The 17,249-nt window shown below is 38.2% G+C and overlaps 1 protein-coding gene across 1 annotated transcript in view; it reads right to left on the reverse strand.

Moving 5' to 3' along the window:
• Positions 1-268: 268 nt before the first annotated feature.
• The window catches only part of sacs2 (sacsin molecular chaperone 2), a 65,856-nt gene continuing 48,875 nt past the window's right edge, over positions 269-17,249 (reverse strand). Inside the window, exons 8-9 of the mRNA XM_072588365.1 lie at positions 5,523-11,602; positions 269-5,492 (exon numbers count right to left, since the gene is read on the reverse strand). Coding sequence (XP_072444466.1) covers positions 597-5,492; positions 5,523-11,602 — 10,976 coding nt within the window. The 3' untranslated portion in view covers positions 269-596. The remainder of the gene's footprint in view (positions 5,493-5,522; positions 11,603-17,249) is intronic.

Consider the following 17,249-nt stretch of genomic DNA (forward strand, 5'->3'; position numbering starts at 1 on the left):
TTCACCTGACCTGCACTTGTAAGGAATACTATACCTTCTTGCAAACAGAAGCTACAAAATGTAGATGCTGTAGCTGGATTAATTTAATGTAATTTTGTCTGAAGTAGTGGAAGTATTAAACTGTTACTTGCAGCATTATTGTATAATTTGAACCATATACCTTAAGTACTTTGTTGAGACAAAATAGAGTACTTCAGTAATCTTATTTTATTTGTAAATTGCTGTTTACAAAACTGAATGCAATGACTGCAGATAGAAAATGGTTTTAGATTTAAAGTTTATATTCACTGAATAGAAGCAATTATTTAACAGATATATACATGGAGAAACTGATTTAAGTAAATTACAGTGAAAACAGTAACCATTTGTCAGCATTCTAATCAGTAAATTGTTCAATTGGCAGGTACCCCAGTGTCAAACACTTGTGTGCACAATGTCAAACAAGAATTTATGGAATATCAGTACTTAAAGGTGACAAATTTAATGTACTTAACCACATATATTGCAATTTTTGTGCATAAGCAATAGTTCTAGTCTAGAGTCAGACATTGATTTTTAATTACATTAAAACAGCATTGATCATTGAAGATTGCTTTTTATGAGTTACTCATGATATAGTCTTCAATATAGTCCAATACTGTTTGTGCTAAATTCAGAACCTCCTGCTCATGCCCTGCCTTGAACTGGTCATTTGGAACATGGGGTTGTGAATGATAGTTGGGATACTGGGTCTTCTTGCTATCTACCCCAAGCTCTCTAAGTTTAATCACTACCTTCTCCAGGTCTGAGAGTTTTGTACTATATCTAGATACCTGGCTAGCAAGGAAAGTAATGCTGTGGTCACTAATACATTTTCCACTATATATGTATTCTGCAGCTATTAAAGCCTTTTCCACTGCTTGATGGATTTTAAAATAAAGCCATTCGGTGGCAGTGCAGTCACGACCAGTGCTGCCCAGGTCATTGGGTGCTGCTTTAAAGTCACATTTTGCTTGTCTAAACCATCTCTGAGCTTCTTCTGGGTTGGACTGACTTCTGTTTGGGAATGACCAAAATTCACTTGCAGATTGATTCTTCTTCTGCTGTGAGTAGCTCTGCTTATGCCTTGATGCTTCAGTATTCCATTGGTTAAAGAAAGAAGAAAAGTCTTCCTCTTTATGAGAAAAGGAGCTTTTGAAAGTTGATGAGCTGCTTCCATTCTCAGCATTGATGATATCTAGCTGCTTTACCTTCTCTTGAATAAAGTGACACAGCTTGGTTGTCACTTCAATGTTGTTTGGATTTTTGTCTGGATGCCATTTAAGGTAAAGACGACGAATTGCCTTTTGTCTTTCATCCCTTGGAAGATTCCTTATTTCTTTCAGGTATTCTTGGATTTCTTTCTTAATGTTGTCAAAAGATTCATATTTCTGACCAAATGTTTGTTGTTGGTCCTTTGGCAAATCTAATACAACAAGATTCTGGCTGACCTCCTCAGGCGCTTTTTGTTGAATGAATTTATAGACATCAAGATGGTTGACTACAATAAATGAGTCATGTCCTATTTTTATTTTGTATTTTTGCATTCTAATATCTTTGAAAAACGTATCTGTGCTTAATCGTTCAATAAAAATGGCATACAGATATTCGTTGGAAGTGGGGCCTTTATAACCTACATACTCGCCAACTCTGAAATTATACATAATATCCATTTCTAATGTATGAATTAGTTCTTCAGGAATTGGTTCTCCAGGATTTGGCAGGTCCAGGGAAACCTCAAATTTTAACTTACCAGTGTGGATACCTTTACCTTCCAGTACTTTTGGGATGTCTTCTGGATTTTCACAGCTGAGCATCAGCACCAAGATTAACAGTGAATCTTTGTTTAAAGCATTCTTCAATAGTAAATTAATCTCAGTGGCCAGAGAATGTATTATCACAGTTTTCATACTGAATGGCACATTCTCCCTATGCTCCAGATAAACCACACCACTTCCCATGTTGTTCATCTTAGTGTACACTTGTTTGTCAATGCTGGTATTACTCAGTTGTCTTGATCCTAAGCAAAGGATAGTTTCCAGCTTCTCACAACAAATAATTTGTATTTTGGAAAAGACATTTTCACAGTCACGCTCAACATCACTCACAGCCAGCTCTCCACTACACTGACCCTTTAACAAACTCACTAACCCAATTCTAAAACTAGAGGACACAAGGATCTTGTGAAAATCATTTCTGAATGCACAATTATCTCCATATGGACATATGCGTAGGACTGATTCATTGAGTACTTCCTCTGTTAACTGTGAAAGCATCTTGGGGCGAATCTCTTCAGGTAGAAATTGTATAAGATTTATTTGCTTATAAGGATCAGGATTTAGATAGCATTCACCCAGATCTAGAAGAAAATTAAACTTTTCTTTTAGAGCACTGGCATCTCTTCTGGAACCAGTGGTAATTCTGTCATTAAAACATAATGTTTCTGATGCATACAGAAAACCATCACTTGCTGGAAGATATAATGGCTTTAGTTTCTCAGGTGCGCGTTCCTCTGTTTTCGACTCCAGAAGGGAAAATAAGAAATATAAGGTTCGTTTCACTGTTGTCATTTGGTTTTGATTTAAGCTATTAACTTTTCTAGAATCTCCATAAAGAGACCGAAGCACTTGGGTGAGGTGGGAAGCTGATGGCTCCAAAGCAACATCCAACTTCTGGAAAAACTCACGGTATGGAGCTAGAAGTGGGGGAAGCCGATATAAATAAGGACAAAACTCAAGATAATTTTGCAAAGAGAACACCACCTCATTGATTTTTACCAGTTTAGAATCCTCTTCTACAAGAACAATGGGAAGGTCTGTCAGGGCTTGGACGTCAAATGCACGATTTTGAAGAAAGCCGTAAGCAGTTTGAAGCACTTTTGATCTGGTTTTTATAACGCTCTGATTTATGCAGGGAGCTAAGCATACTTTCCTAAGGTTTGCGATAACTACATTTTCTGGAGGACTACAAATAGCACCAGCAGCTTTTAATCTATTTATATTATTTCTTGACTGGCTACATTTAGTTGGCAGGATTGGCATTGAGGTCCAAACTAGTTCTTCATCTTCATCCCGATGTTTCACCAATGAATCTCTTAAAGCAACAAAATTTCTCCCTTCTGCATAAGGAGAATGCAAGCCCCGCAAACTCTCCCGAACTTTGTGTGGATAAACAAATTTGATACTTGCTACTTTTTCATAAAAATTCTTCTGGAGATTTTCCTCATTAATGCTGCATAAGTACGTGACTAAAGCTTCACTTTTCTCAATTAGTTCTTTCAAAGGAGCATGCAGTTTGACTTCTTCTGAAACTTGTGTTGCAAAAGCAATAAAGTCATCTGAAGACACAGTGCACTTTAGTCCCAGATCCTTGAGCAATTTGTTCAAATTGGAATCGTCAAGGTGGCATCCCAAAGCTTTAAAAAAGTCCTCAGGAATAAAATTTTCTGCAGGAATCATAATTTTAAATAACCGTCCACTATTTTCATAGAAATATGAAACTTTTTGAAATATCCCATTTTTAGCTTTGATTAGTTTTACATTTTTCAGAGCAGATACAACTTGTTCTTTTTTCACTTCATAGGCTAGGGGATAACAGCAAATTATATTGTACAACAGGTGTATGACATCCAATTTTTGATCACTAAATATTTGTTCAATGTTAGGAAGAATGTAATCCATAAAGAACTGCAGATCATCTATAATTTGAATGCCTAAATCTTCTGATACCTCAGTGTTTATCCTTGTTTTTTTCAAAAACATACAAGAACTGTCCAATTTATACAAATGTGGAAATGTGTCACTTAACTGAGTATTTAGAATGTAAACCACATTGTACATTTCAATACTTTCAAAAGTCTCTTCCATTGTTTCAAAGAGCGGCAGTGTTTTTAGCTGTTCCTGGTACTTAAGTTTATCATCACTTGCTTCAATTCCAGAATGAAGAAACCTTAAAATGGATTCTATTTCCCACTCATTTAAATTATTCCAGTTTAATTTTGTCAGACGCAGATGTTGTAAAATGGCATTTTTATCATCAGTTTTCATGGAATTTGGTCTAATAAAATTAAACATTACTTTCAATGAAAAGTAATCTGCAGCAATTTTAGCAAGTCCAAGCTTCAGCAAAATTCGTGCTATACTAGTTTGGGTCATTTCGCAGATAACACTATGTAATGATCCGAGTGGTGCAAGGAGGGGCTGGTCAGTACAGCTTGGGCATAACACTGGTAAGATTGCAAGGTCTGAAAATAATAACTTAAGCTTATCAACTGTGCTTTCCTTATCATCATCATTCTTTATTTGGCTCTCAAAATATTTCCACAATTTTTTCAGCCATTCTATGAACTGCTCATTTTCAGTCCAGTTCAGCCATAGTTGTGGGTCAGTGGAGTTAATCTGAAACTTATAACCAAGCTTGCTTCGGATGAATTGCTCAGCCCTTGAAATTGTGAAGTCTTCTAAAAAGCCAGCTGTAACTAAGAAGTCTTTATATTTCTTGTTGACATCATAGCTTGCAAAGTACTTCTGGGATTCCGGAAATAAATCATGAAATTTAGAAATATATTTGGGAGAGATGCGTTTAAATTTTCCCAGCATATTATCTTGTGTGACCAACAGTGGTAAACTATTTAAACAACTATAATTTCCATCCTTCACATCAGAGAGACAGTAGTCCAAAAGTGCCATGCATCTGGTCCCATCTTTAATCAGGGATTCGCTGAGTAGTAAGGGATAGTTAGTCTTCGTTAGTTCTGGGTTGTTCAGTGGATGGATCTGAAGAAACTTTCTGACTGTGCTTGGATTTAAAATGAATACATCCATACAAGCTCTTTCCAAACTTTTTAATACTTTGGTCATAAAGTCAGATTGCAGCACTAAATTCATACCAATGTCTTCTAAAATTTCAGTCAGTTTCCCAGTTATGTGAGCAGTTACAAAGTGAGGAACTTCAGCTCGTTTTTCTTTGGTCAAACTGGACCATGTAATAATAATGATCTTCTTCTCATCATGTAATTGATTACTTTCATGTTTGATTGTGGGGATCAGACAAAGACCCTTCTGATATATGCACCTGTAAATCTGATTTATCATTAATTGCCATTCCTGAGGAACATCTTCAGAAACATGAGGGAAGAACCATAGGTAATCAGGTTCAATATAGTTTTTGCATAATTCTAAACTGTTAAATTTTAGAGGGTCCACATTGCTGTCTGCAATTTTTTTCTGCATGTAATCAAGTAAATCAGCATATAAAGGAGCAATCAGGTGTAATTTTAAAAAGTTGTTCCATTTCATCTTTCCACTTTGCCCATCCTGTTTCCAAAGATCTCGCCTGGCAAAGTCAACAGCAAAGTTTCCATTGATGTGAACTGGGAGACCAGTCTCAATGGGCAGAGGCAGGAAGCAAAAAGCTTTACCTTGAAAACTGTTGCAGTTAGTACAAGCTGCAACAGAACCCCGAGGCAAAAGTATCTGACCCAAGCTTGAGCAAAAGTTCTGCACTGACTCAGCTACTTCTGTATTAGAAACCCCCACTTTATTTGCTAAAATCCATTTGGTTGGATGTTTGTTAGAAGATCGTATCTCCATTTCATATATTACTTGATGGGATTCTATTTTGGATTCTCCAGTCATGGAACTCAAACATTTTTGGATATAATTTTGTAAATGTTCCTGCTCCCTGGTGCTTTCCTGAGACATATCTACTTCTGCAGTATACATTCCATGCAATTCGCTTGACTTTTTGTCCATTTTATGAAAACTAATTTTCTTGATATTATTCAAAAACAAAAGGAGACTGTCGGAATCATCTTTCAACACCTCTAGCAATTCTAAAATCATATCCTTTGTGGCTGCTTGCTTTGAGATATCTGATTTTTCTGCCATTTCTGCTGTTCTCAATGGCAATCGGAACATGGTACCTTCTTCAAGATTGAAGAAAGATGGGAGGAACGTATTATAAACATCCTCAAATGTACTTTTAAACTTCTGGTTGACTGCAAACATACCACCTGGAGAATGTGACTTTGCTGTGGAAAGCACAGCCAAATTAGGGTCAAAGATACACAACATACTGTCACCTGACAGAAAAGAGGGACAGTCTGTCAGATGGTACACTGAATTAAAACCAAGGCCGTATTTTCCAGTTTTCTCTGGACTGTTGCGCTTGCCACCTTCTCCAAGTTGTTGTATACCTTCAATATCTTTGTCTGAAAACTTCTTGTTATTATAAACACATAGTGCAGGTCCTTGAAGTGCATTCCATTCCTCGCCAAAGGTTTTTATAGTGCCATGTTTTCTGGGATCCCAAATAAAATGGATTTCTGAGGCTTCAGCATCGTCAGCATTTTGAATCAGCTCCTTTAGAATATCTTTCTTGGATGGATAGGCTTTGATGATATTTTTTAAGCGTACAGTTAGTTTTTCCTGTTGGCCAAATTCCTGTGCCCATACAGACATATCTTTGACCTGTAAAACTTTCAGCGCTCGGTGTTTTGTTGTCTGAACATGAAAACGGACAGCTGTTTCTCTAGCTATCTGATTATGGCAGAGATTTACATCATCTCCTACAACAAGCCATGGTGTGTCATTGTATTGCAGCGTTTGAGCAGACTGAAGAATACAGTGCTGATTGGGCAGCAGAACATTTTGCAAAATGTCTTCCTGGTCGGATGCTTCAATGAATCCAGTTGTTACAATTCTAAGGCAGATAGCAAGATCGTTATCAGACAGCCTTGATCCGTGGTATTTATCTGACATGCTTTTCAGAACAGAGACATAATCTTGCAGTCTAAAATATTCCTTAATCTCCAGGCACTTCCACAATTCCTCACATTCCACATATTCTTTGGGAAGTTCATAAAGATATGGAACTGCATCAAATGAAACCTTCCGAGCAACCAGATTGACAGACACAAACTGTCCATGAACTAAAATGAAGGGGAATTCTTGAGCAGCATCATAGATTTCCTTTTTTGACTCTGGATCTCCCTTCAATTGTTTAGTTAAGTAGATGTAACATTCTTTAGTTATCCTTTTTAGATCACTGGTTGCTATATTATTGTATGTATACACATGTTTAAGTTGTTCCAACACTGTCCTAATGGGTGGTTGTCTATTCAAACCTAGAAAGAAAACAGCTTCAGTGGACAACTTGGTTCCTTTCAGCAGTTCTTTGTCTAACACCATTTCTGTCATGTTCACTAGTAATTGGAACTTGCAACTGTACAAGTCTTTTGCTTTTGTTAAAACAACAGTATCTAAAGAAACATTTTGTTCCTGACTATATGGAAGAAAAGCAGGAAGAAATGGCACATTCTGTAAGTTTTGTTGCTCATCATCACTAAGCTGATTTAGGTCTTTGAGCAGATCCAGGATATGACGCACTCTTTGGTATGCCTTGTTCCTATCAAGGTCCCATACTTGTTTAATGGTCACTGCTCTTTCAAGTAATTCAGGGAAAGCAATTTTGTCTTTTACCATCCCTAACATTTCTAACCTTAATAATCTCTCAGGATGAAGAAAAGTTTCAGAAGTTCCTGTAAGGAATCGCCCTTCTTCTGCATCATAAAGACAAGCTATCTTGCCTTCTGGATGTACAAGATTTTTGATATACTGGAGATCTTTCTTCCCACTAACTGGCATGCATGGTTTTATGCTTAACATTTCATCAATAGAAGAATTCCTTATATCAATTGCATAAATAATAAAATCATTCCTAGTTTTGGGATTTATAGCGTCTAAGTTCTGAAATACAATTTCCTTATAAAACAATTCCCAATCATATGTGTTCTGTTCAATAGACTGGCCACATCCACTGGCAATAAAACTTTGTTTAACCCACTCTGGTAAGTGAACTGAAATATAAGGTTTTGAAAGAAATTTGGAAAACTCAGTAACAGCAGACTCTCCAACTCTTTTGTTTTTAAGAATTGATGAATCTAAAAAACAAGCCTGGTTAATTGGGCACCAGTCTTTTCCATTGCTGAATGCTTTGACTGTAACACCATTGATTCCATGTGCAATTGCTTTGTAGAAATTTTCCACAATTACTCTAAACTGATTATCAACATTTTTTACATTAGGCCAAAATGTGTAGTAATCATAATTCTCAAATTCTCCTTTCTGTGACATTTGCTGCATGAGTGAAATAGATGTAACATAAGCTGTGGAAACTGCATCTTCCAAAAGGGCTTGATTCCAATCTCCTTTTGGCCCAGAGCTCCAAAGATTCTTCCTGTTTGAAGTAACTGCAAAGGATCCATTAATATGAACTGGAAGACCACATTGAAGTGAAAGAGGCAGAAAACAGAATACCTGTCCCACTTCAACTTCAGTGTTTGGCATCCAATGTCCAGTTTCTTTCTTCTTTTTAAGAGGTATAGCTACGCTTCCAAGAGGAGGGGCAAAATATGTATTTGTTGTTTTACTGCAAGCAATCTGTAAGGCTTTTGCCATCCCAAAACATGAATGAACCAACCAATATTTTATGTGATTGGGATTATCTATAGTTTCTTCTGTAAACTGTATTATAGTTGAGGTGCTAAAACTTCTAATTTTTTTAGAAAATTTATTTGTACTTTCCAGTACATTCACAGCATTTTGTTGCATTTTTTTAATTGGAAAGTTATCTGCCATCTCAATTAAGTTTAGTATTTGTCTTTCCATTTTGAATACAGAGATTATCTGGTTTTCATGAGCTGAATGTTCACTGATAAATTTCAGTGAAACTTTTCTCACATTCTTTAGGAATATGACAAGATCTTTTGACATTTGCTTGAAACTTTCCACCAAGGACATGATGTGTTTCTGGTTATAATACTTATTGGAAAGACCCGATACTGCAGCCTCCTCTGGTGTTCTGAAGGGTAACTTAATGAGAGTTCCTTCATAATAGAAATGTTCTCCAGAGTCAGTTTTAAAATTACATCCAAATATTCCATTGTAGGGATTAAACTGTCCAGGAAATTTTTGAATTAAGTCCTTATGATCATAAAGGTTTAGTTTTATTCCTGGGTTGGTTACACAATGGATATGTTTCTTAAGATGAGTGACATTTGGATCAAAAATAAGTAAGTATTTTCCACTGAGGATTGATGGGACATCAGTTATATGATAAACAGAATTAAATCCAAGTCCAAATTTACCTATCTTATCAATTTGGGTTTCCTTGGAACCTGTCCCAATTCTTGTTATATTGTGAAAATCATCATCAGTGAAACACTCATTGTTGTATGACCAAAGTGCTGGTCCATGGCATGAGGCCATGCCAGGATCAATAAGACTTTCAGGCACATCTTTGTTTTGTCTCATGTCTACCAGGAAACTACAAACTGTTGAACCAGCATCTTCAGCATTTTGAAGCAGCTCTTTGAAAAGATCATGTTCTTGATCATATTCTTTCAGAATGTTTTTTATTCTCAGTACAATGGGTTCCACTTGTCCATATTGCTCAATTCCAGTTAATTCAGGTTGCAGAACTTTGTTACTTAGAGGAGGCACATTCAGCCATTCAACTATCGCAAGACATACTTCTTTATGAACAATATAAATGTTTTCATTTTTGATAATATCCTCCAGGGTAGCTTTATCTAGATCACAAAAAACAACTTTGGAACATGGTTTTAAGCAGAATATACCCTGGCCATCTTTCCATACAGGGACTGGAAGGTCATTGTTAAATGGAAGATTATTTCTGCGCATCCAATCAAGTATGGAAATGATGGTCTTTAATTCATTTGGGCTACCACAACCAGAGTTTAGTTTATCTAAATTGTCTTTTATGTGATAAAGTATTTGAATAATTTCACCATCGCTGAAACATGTTTTCACTGCACATCCAGTCAGTAACTCTTTGTACTGGGATATTTCCCGTGGGACTCTCTTTACATAACAGCTGAGATCTAAATCTTCATGATAGGAAAAAACAATATGCTGCGGGTATGAAAACCCACACCCATTCCAGATCCATGGCTGTTCTATGGAAAGTAAAAGAGTTTTAAACTGACTTAGGTGTTTCTGCATATACTCGTAGATACTTTGCAAATCTGTCAGGAAGTTGCATGGTGAGTTACTACTGGTGTGTACCTGATCAACAATGAAGAGAAGATTTTCAACTACCTTCTTAGGTGGTGGTTGATTGAGTAGTCCCAAAATTTTGCTTGATTTCTCAGTAAATTTGTCAGTAAGTGGCATTACTAATCCAATAATGCTGGCATACTTTGAATCTCTTACATTTTCAGGTTTATGAAAATCAATATTTAAATTTGTGCATTCTGTCAATGCTTTTGGGAGACTGTTACAGGGCACCCAATGTAAAGACAATAATTGCTCCACAGTTTGATAAGAACAGATGGCCAAAACAGATGTTGTGTTGCACACTTTAATTAAAGCTTCAGCTTTTTTACACACATTGCTGATATCATTAGCCTGGCTGTGTCGTCTGTCTATTAATTGTGCCACCTTTACAAGGTCTTCAGGTGAAATACTGTCTTCTTTTGATTTTAGCCCAAGCTTTTGCAATGTCAGCAGAACTTTCTCATCACTAGAATAAACTGGAGGAGGAAAGACATGCTGATACTCTGGCTGAAAGAGATGTTGAAAGGTGATGTTGTTTGGATCAAATAAGGCAGAAGCCTGTACAAGCCTGTCTTTTGATGTCAAAAACCGAAGTGTTTTGCACTTGTTGAATAACTCTGGTTTTTGTTTAAAAAGTATTCCACTATTTTTTAGAAACCAGAGCATCACCTTTTCAATTTGTTGAGGTTCATACTTTTGGGTTTCCACTCCCTTCAACATGAGCAATGCAACATCTGCTGTGGTCAGTAATTTTCCCCTCATCAACATGAGCCTCCTGTCCTTCTCATCAACACACTTAAGTACAATTTCAGGTAAAGGCATATCATCTGGAATCTCCGGGTAAACATCATTACTCAAAGCTCCATATGTTCCTGCTGTAACAAGCTCTTTATTTGTTGATCTGAGAGATGTCATTTGTCGGAAGATTGGCAACTTGAATAATATATTTACCTCGTCAGTATCAAATACAGATGCTTCAGCAAGAAAACTTCTCAATGCTCTTCTGTCTTCAAATGACATAGAACCAATCTCCTTTACTACTTGCTCACAACCCAGATTCAAAAACAGTTTCAAAACATTATTTGGGCTTGGTAAAAATACATATTTTGCTAACTGCTGATGCTTTAGAAATTCATCACAACTTTGAACTACACTACCTCCAGCTCTTGTAATTATACTGGCAATTGTATCTGGTAACTTGTAACCATTTTGCATGTGAAATATAATAGTTATATTCTTGGACAAATGTGCTAGCTGGACACTGTCCATGCAATCCCTAAGAGAACTGAGTGGTATAAGTGGCAACCCTTCAAATTTATCTAGAGTTTTACAATTCTTATTCAGAAAATCCCAAAATTGTGCAAGCCATTGTATTGGAGGGTGTTGAGTATCTGTGATGACCCATGTCACATGACCAACCTTTTTAAGCCAATTTTCTGGTAGAGCTTTCCTAATGTGCCGTGTAACCGTATCCGCATCCAAGCAGATGAGGTTTGAAAATATTTCTGGAAGAACAAAACAAAGAATTTCCATTGCAATATTTACAATATCATAAGTTATGTATAATGCTTATCAGTATTTATAATTAAAGGTAAACACAGCTAAATAGTTTGCTAGCTATCACACTTAATTACAATAAGCAGTCAAATCTATTGGTATTAGAAATAGTTCATATGAAGCAATTAGCAAAACAATCTTCCAAATTGCTAGTTAATAGAGTTAACTATGGGACAAAAACAAACAGTCAAATAAATCATTAGAAAAATGGCTTTTGGCTAATACAAATCATAAGATCATTGAAAGATTGCAGCATCAACAATAGCCATTCAGTCTGTTGTATCCATGTGAGAACAAATCTACCAGTCCTACTCCCACAGCCCGAATTCTTTTCTCTCTTCAGGTGCTTTTGCAATTCCACTTTGAACACTATGACTGAATTTGTATTTTCCAGATCCTAAGCACCTGCTGAGTAAAATGTTTCTCATCACAACATTGGGAACAGCTTATACAATCTCTGACCAGACCCTTCATGAACACTTCCACCAAGTCACCTCTCAATGTTTTTTTTCCCCCTCGAAGGATAATAGCTTTTCCATTCTATCATTGTAGTTGAAGTCCCTCATTCTCATCCATCTTTTTGGTATATTCCCTAAAGTTTTCAGATCCCTCCTAAAGTGTGGTGCCTAGCATTGGGTATAATTCAGTTCTGGCTGTATCAGTGTTTTATAAAAGTTTGTCTAAACTTCCTTACTTTTACATTCCAGCTTCAGTTAAAAACTTCATACCCGATATGCAATCTTACCTGATACTTTCAATAATTTGTCCACATATACTCTTCCATTTTTGAATTATTCCCATTGTTTAATGTCCTTGCTCATTCACTTTCCTAAAATTTATCACTACACACTTCTTTCTTTATATTCCTATTCCTCTTTCCTTTTCAAATCCTACCTTCTTGGTCTACAGGCCTATCATCACTTCATTGATGTAAAATCTTGTTCTGTAAAACACTTATAAAGTGCTTTAGGATAGTTTATTATGCTGAAGTCACTACATAAATAAATGCAAGCGGTTCTTGTTGTTGTCCCATTCTACCATCCCTACTCAGCTGGGATTTCTAAACCAACTCATGTAAATCTTTGCTCTTTTATTACAGACTTACTACTACCACAGCTCTGCTTTTGCAGCAATTGCACATGGCCTTGGTGAGACAACATCTGGAATACTAGGAGAAAGTGAGGACTGCAGATGTTGGAGATCAGAGTTGAGAGTGTGGTACTGGAAAAGCGCAGCAGATCAGGCAGCATCCAAGGAGCAGGAGAATTGACGTTTCGGGCAAGAACTCTTCATCAGGAATGAGAATGAAGGACTCTTACCCGAAATGTCAATTCTCCTGCCCCTCGAATGCTGCCTGACCTGCTATGCTTTTCCAGCACCACACTCCCAACATCTGGAATACTGTGTGCCGTTTCAGTCTCCTTGGAGTGATGATATTTTGGCTATGGATGGGGTGCAACAAAGCATTACCAGACTGATATCAAGGATGACGGGCCATGATCACACTGAATTGTCTATGCCTGTTCCTAAATTCTATGTTTCTATTTCAGAGAAAAGACCAGGGAAGTGGGTAAAATTGGGTAGCTCCACCATAAAGCTTGCCCAAGACCTATGGGCCAAATAGCCTCTATCTAAGCTACATTATTTTAACGTATTATTACAATGCTTTTTATTACAATGTCTACTTGTTAGAAATTGGCCTACTCCCAGAACCTGTGCTGCTGCAGTCACCCGGGCCATCTTCCAGTTTATATGGTGGTTAAAGATGGACCGGGTCCAAAGGGACTCGCTGTACAAAGATCTGGGCAACGGGGGAAAAATACACCCAATGCCACCCTCACACACCTTTGTGTGTGGCTGCACCAAGCTGTGCGTGGATCCCCAGAACGCAAACACCAAGTGTCACTATGTACTGAGGTTCTACCTGTCCCCGGTGTTGCGAAGGATGGACCTGGGCTTGCTGCTGCGGAAAGCTCCAAGTAGTTGGACCGTTCTGTATCACCTGTCCTTCGTGGAGACGTTTATGAAGAAAAACACCTTTGACCACAAGTCCATCAGGAAGTGGTTAGCACGTAGTGTCCTTGAGACCCTTCGGGAAAAGGAGAGGGCGGATCCTATCGAGTGGTTCCCTGAGCAGACTGTCAAAGCCATTTGGCAGAATGCCTCATCGCCAGAACTTTCCAACAAGCACCAAGACATGGCTTGGCTGGTGATGAGAAGGGCTCTGCCTGTGAGATCCTTTATGCACGCTCGGACTCTCAGCTGCACCGCTGTGGGGGGAGGGGGGGCGACGAGACTGTCACACACCTCCTTCTGGAATGTGCCTACGCAGAAGTCTGGAGAGGAATGCAGTGGTGTTTGTCGAGGTTCGTCCCGAGCAGTGCTGTGACGTGGGACTCCGTGCTCTACGGCCTGTTCCCCAGGACGCACACCGAGACGAATATCAACTATGCCTGGAGGATCATCAACTCGGTGAAGGACGCTCTCTGGGCGGTCCGAAACCTGTTGATCTTCCAGCTGAAGGAGTTGACCCCGACTGAGTGTTGCAGACTGGCACATTCCAAGGTCCAGGACTACGTGTTGAGGGACGCACTGAAGCTTGGGGCAGCTGCTGCCAAGGCGTGGTGGGGAAAGACCACCGTGTAATATCTGCCTGCCTAAAGAAGAACAGGGGGCCCGCGCAGGCATTTGGGCTCTGCTGACGCCTCAGCTAAAAATGTAATCGTACCGACCTGTAAATAGGAATGATTACTCTTGTTTTCGGTATGCAAACAAATGGAATGCTTACGTATGTATGGCATGTCCAGTTGTACAGATCATCAAAGTATTTTATGAATAAAGTATGTTTTTGAAATTAAAAAAAGTCTACTTGTTAGAATTAGTATTCTATTCAATGCCTTCATTGCCAGCAGTCAGCTTTCCCTAACTGAAGGTAAAATTGTCAAAATCACTTAGAAGTTTCCCCAACATTGTGATTTCTAAACTGAATGACATAACTACAATAAAAGTAACAAAGAAAATGAATATAATTAACAAGCTGAAACCAACAATTTCAAAATTACCATTGTTGCAAATTATTAATGGCTCTTTGGCCAATATAAGGCAGTGCAAACCCAAGTTTAAAAGTGGAAGTTTGAAATGATAAAGCATACTTGCCAAAGCATATTACAAACAGTTTAAAGGTAAAACAGATTTTCAGTTTGCTTCCAATGCTTGCTGTAAAAGGCGGAGATCTCAGACTAGCTACATGTTTTAAATGGAGGGGATATATGCATAGGTATTTAGATTTTCAGAAGCAGAGTGACAAGGTGCCACATCAAAGGTTACTGCACAAGAGTTAATGATGTAGGGAGAAAAATATTCGCATGCTTAGAGGATTGGTTAGGTAACAGGAAGCAAAAAGAATGGGTAATTTTGGATCGGGTATGATATAACAAGTGGAGTGTCTTAGGGATCAGTGCTGAGGCTTTACTATTTACAATCAATATCAAAGATTTATATGAGGAGACCAAATGTATAGTTAAAACCTGATGACAAAAGTACAGGTAGGAAAGTAAGTTGCAAGGAGGATATAAGGAACTTGCAAACAGATATAGTTAGTTCAGTGAATGGGCAAACGAAACATATCATGAGCAAGTATAAACTTGTCCACTCTGGCAGGAAGAATAGAAAAGCAGCATATTATTTAGATGGTGTGAGACTACAGAACTGAAGTACATAGCTCTAGACGCTCTGGTATATTAATCATAAGAAGTTGATAGGCAGAAGGGCTATTGCTTGTTTCAAGGGGAATGAAATATCAGGGGAGAGGTCTTTGGTACAGTTCTACAGGTTGTTGGGGTGAGATCACAGCTGGGGTAGTCTGTACAGTTCTGGTCCCCTTACTTACAAACGACATAATAGTGTTAGAAGGAATTTATAGAACATTTGCTTGACTGATCTGGGGATGAGTGATTATCTTATGAAGAAAGGTGGGACAGATCGAGTCTGTAATCACTGGAATTTAGAAAAACAAGGGTTGATCTTCTTGAAACATACAAGATCCCAAACGGAATTGACAGGGTGAGTACTGAGAGGATACTTCCTCTCTGTGCTAGATAGAAACTAGGGAAACAGTTTAAAAATAAGACAGAGGAGAGATTCTTCACAGGTCCCATATAGCCCCAGAGCGATTAGCAAAGTTCAAGAAAGGAGCATCCCCAGAGTGCCCTAAATGTAAAACAAGCACAGGCACCGTTACTCATTGTCTATGGTCGTGTCATAAGATTTGTAGGTACTGGGGTGCCATAGCGAGTGAATTGGATGGGATCCTGGGAATTGAAATTAGGTTGGATCCAGTATCCCTTCTTATGAGACTGCCAAACCTGCCTACATTAGATGAACAAGGGAAGAGATTATTCAACATTCTCACGTATTGTGCAAAAAAGAACATTTTAATGAACTGGATCTCAGAAAACCCCCTAGGTCTCATGGAATGGTGCAGACTAGTGATGGAGCACCCCCCCCAAGATTATCTTAAGGATGTGGTGCACCAGAAAACAGAACTATTTTATAAGACGTGGCAGCCCTAAGTAATATTCACGCTACACAAATACCAGGCAATGACCATGCCCAATATGAACCAATCTAACCACTACCTCTAGATATACAATGGTGTTACCACCACTTAATCTCCCACTATCAATATCCCAAAACAGTGGATTACTATTGACCAGAACTCAACTGGACTTGCCAAAAAACCACAGTGGCTACAACAGCAGGTCAGAGGCTAGGAATACTGCAGAATTTACCTTCTGACTCTCCGTAATCTGCAAGGCACAAGTCAGGAGTGTGATGGAGTACTCTGAACTTGCCTGGATGGTGAAGCTTGATAATATTCATGACAAAGCAACCCATTAAATTGGCACTACATGCACAAGCATCCACTCCCTTCACCATCGACTCAGCACTCAGTAGCAGCAGTATGAACTTCATACAAGATGCAGTGCAGAAATTCATTGAAGATTTGCAGACAGCACCTTCCAAACCCATTACTACTTCCAGCTAGAAGGGCAAGGGCAACAGAGACTTTGGAACACCAGCACCCGCAAGTTGCCTTCCAAACCACTCACCAACTGGATTTGGAAATATATCACCATTTATTTACTGTTGCTGGGTCGAAATCTGGAATTCCCTTCCTAAGGGCATTGTGGTTCAACCCACATCATGTGATTGCAGTAGTTTAAGAAGGCAGCTCACTATCACCTTCTCAAGGGCAACTATAGACAGGCAATAAATGCTGGCCAGGCAGCAACACCAACATCTCACAAGTGAATTTTAAAAAACCTCAAGTAACTTAGGAGTGTGAAACTAGTCTTCAATACTGATGTTAAATGGGTAATAATAAAAAAAAAGGCCAATTCATAATATGGCTGATTTCTGGTCAGATGTAAAACAAGCTCATGATTTGCTATTGACACTTTTGTGGCATCAATGAAGATCAAGTTCACCTCCAGAGATCCAATTTCTTCCACTCAGTCAGTGAATTCAAGAAACACAAAAAGGTTCCAGTGCATTGGCAAACTAATTTTTCTGCAATTTTCATAAATAATGAAC

Source organism: Chiloscyllium punctatum, chromosome 18 (genome assembly GCF_047496795.1).
Source record: "Chiloscyllium punctatum isolate Juve2018m chromosome 18, sChiPun1.3, whole genome shotgun sequence".
NCBI lineage: Eukaryota > Metazoa > Chordata > Chondrichthyes > Orectolobiformes > Hemiscylliidae > Chiloscyllium > Chiloscyllium punctatum.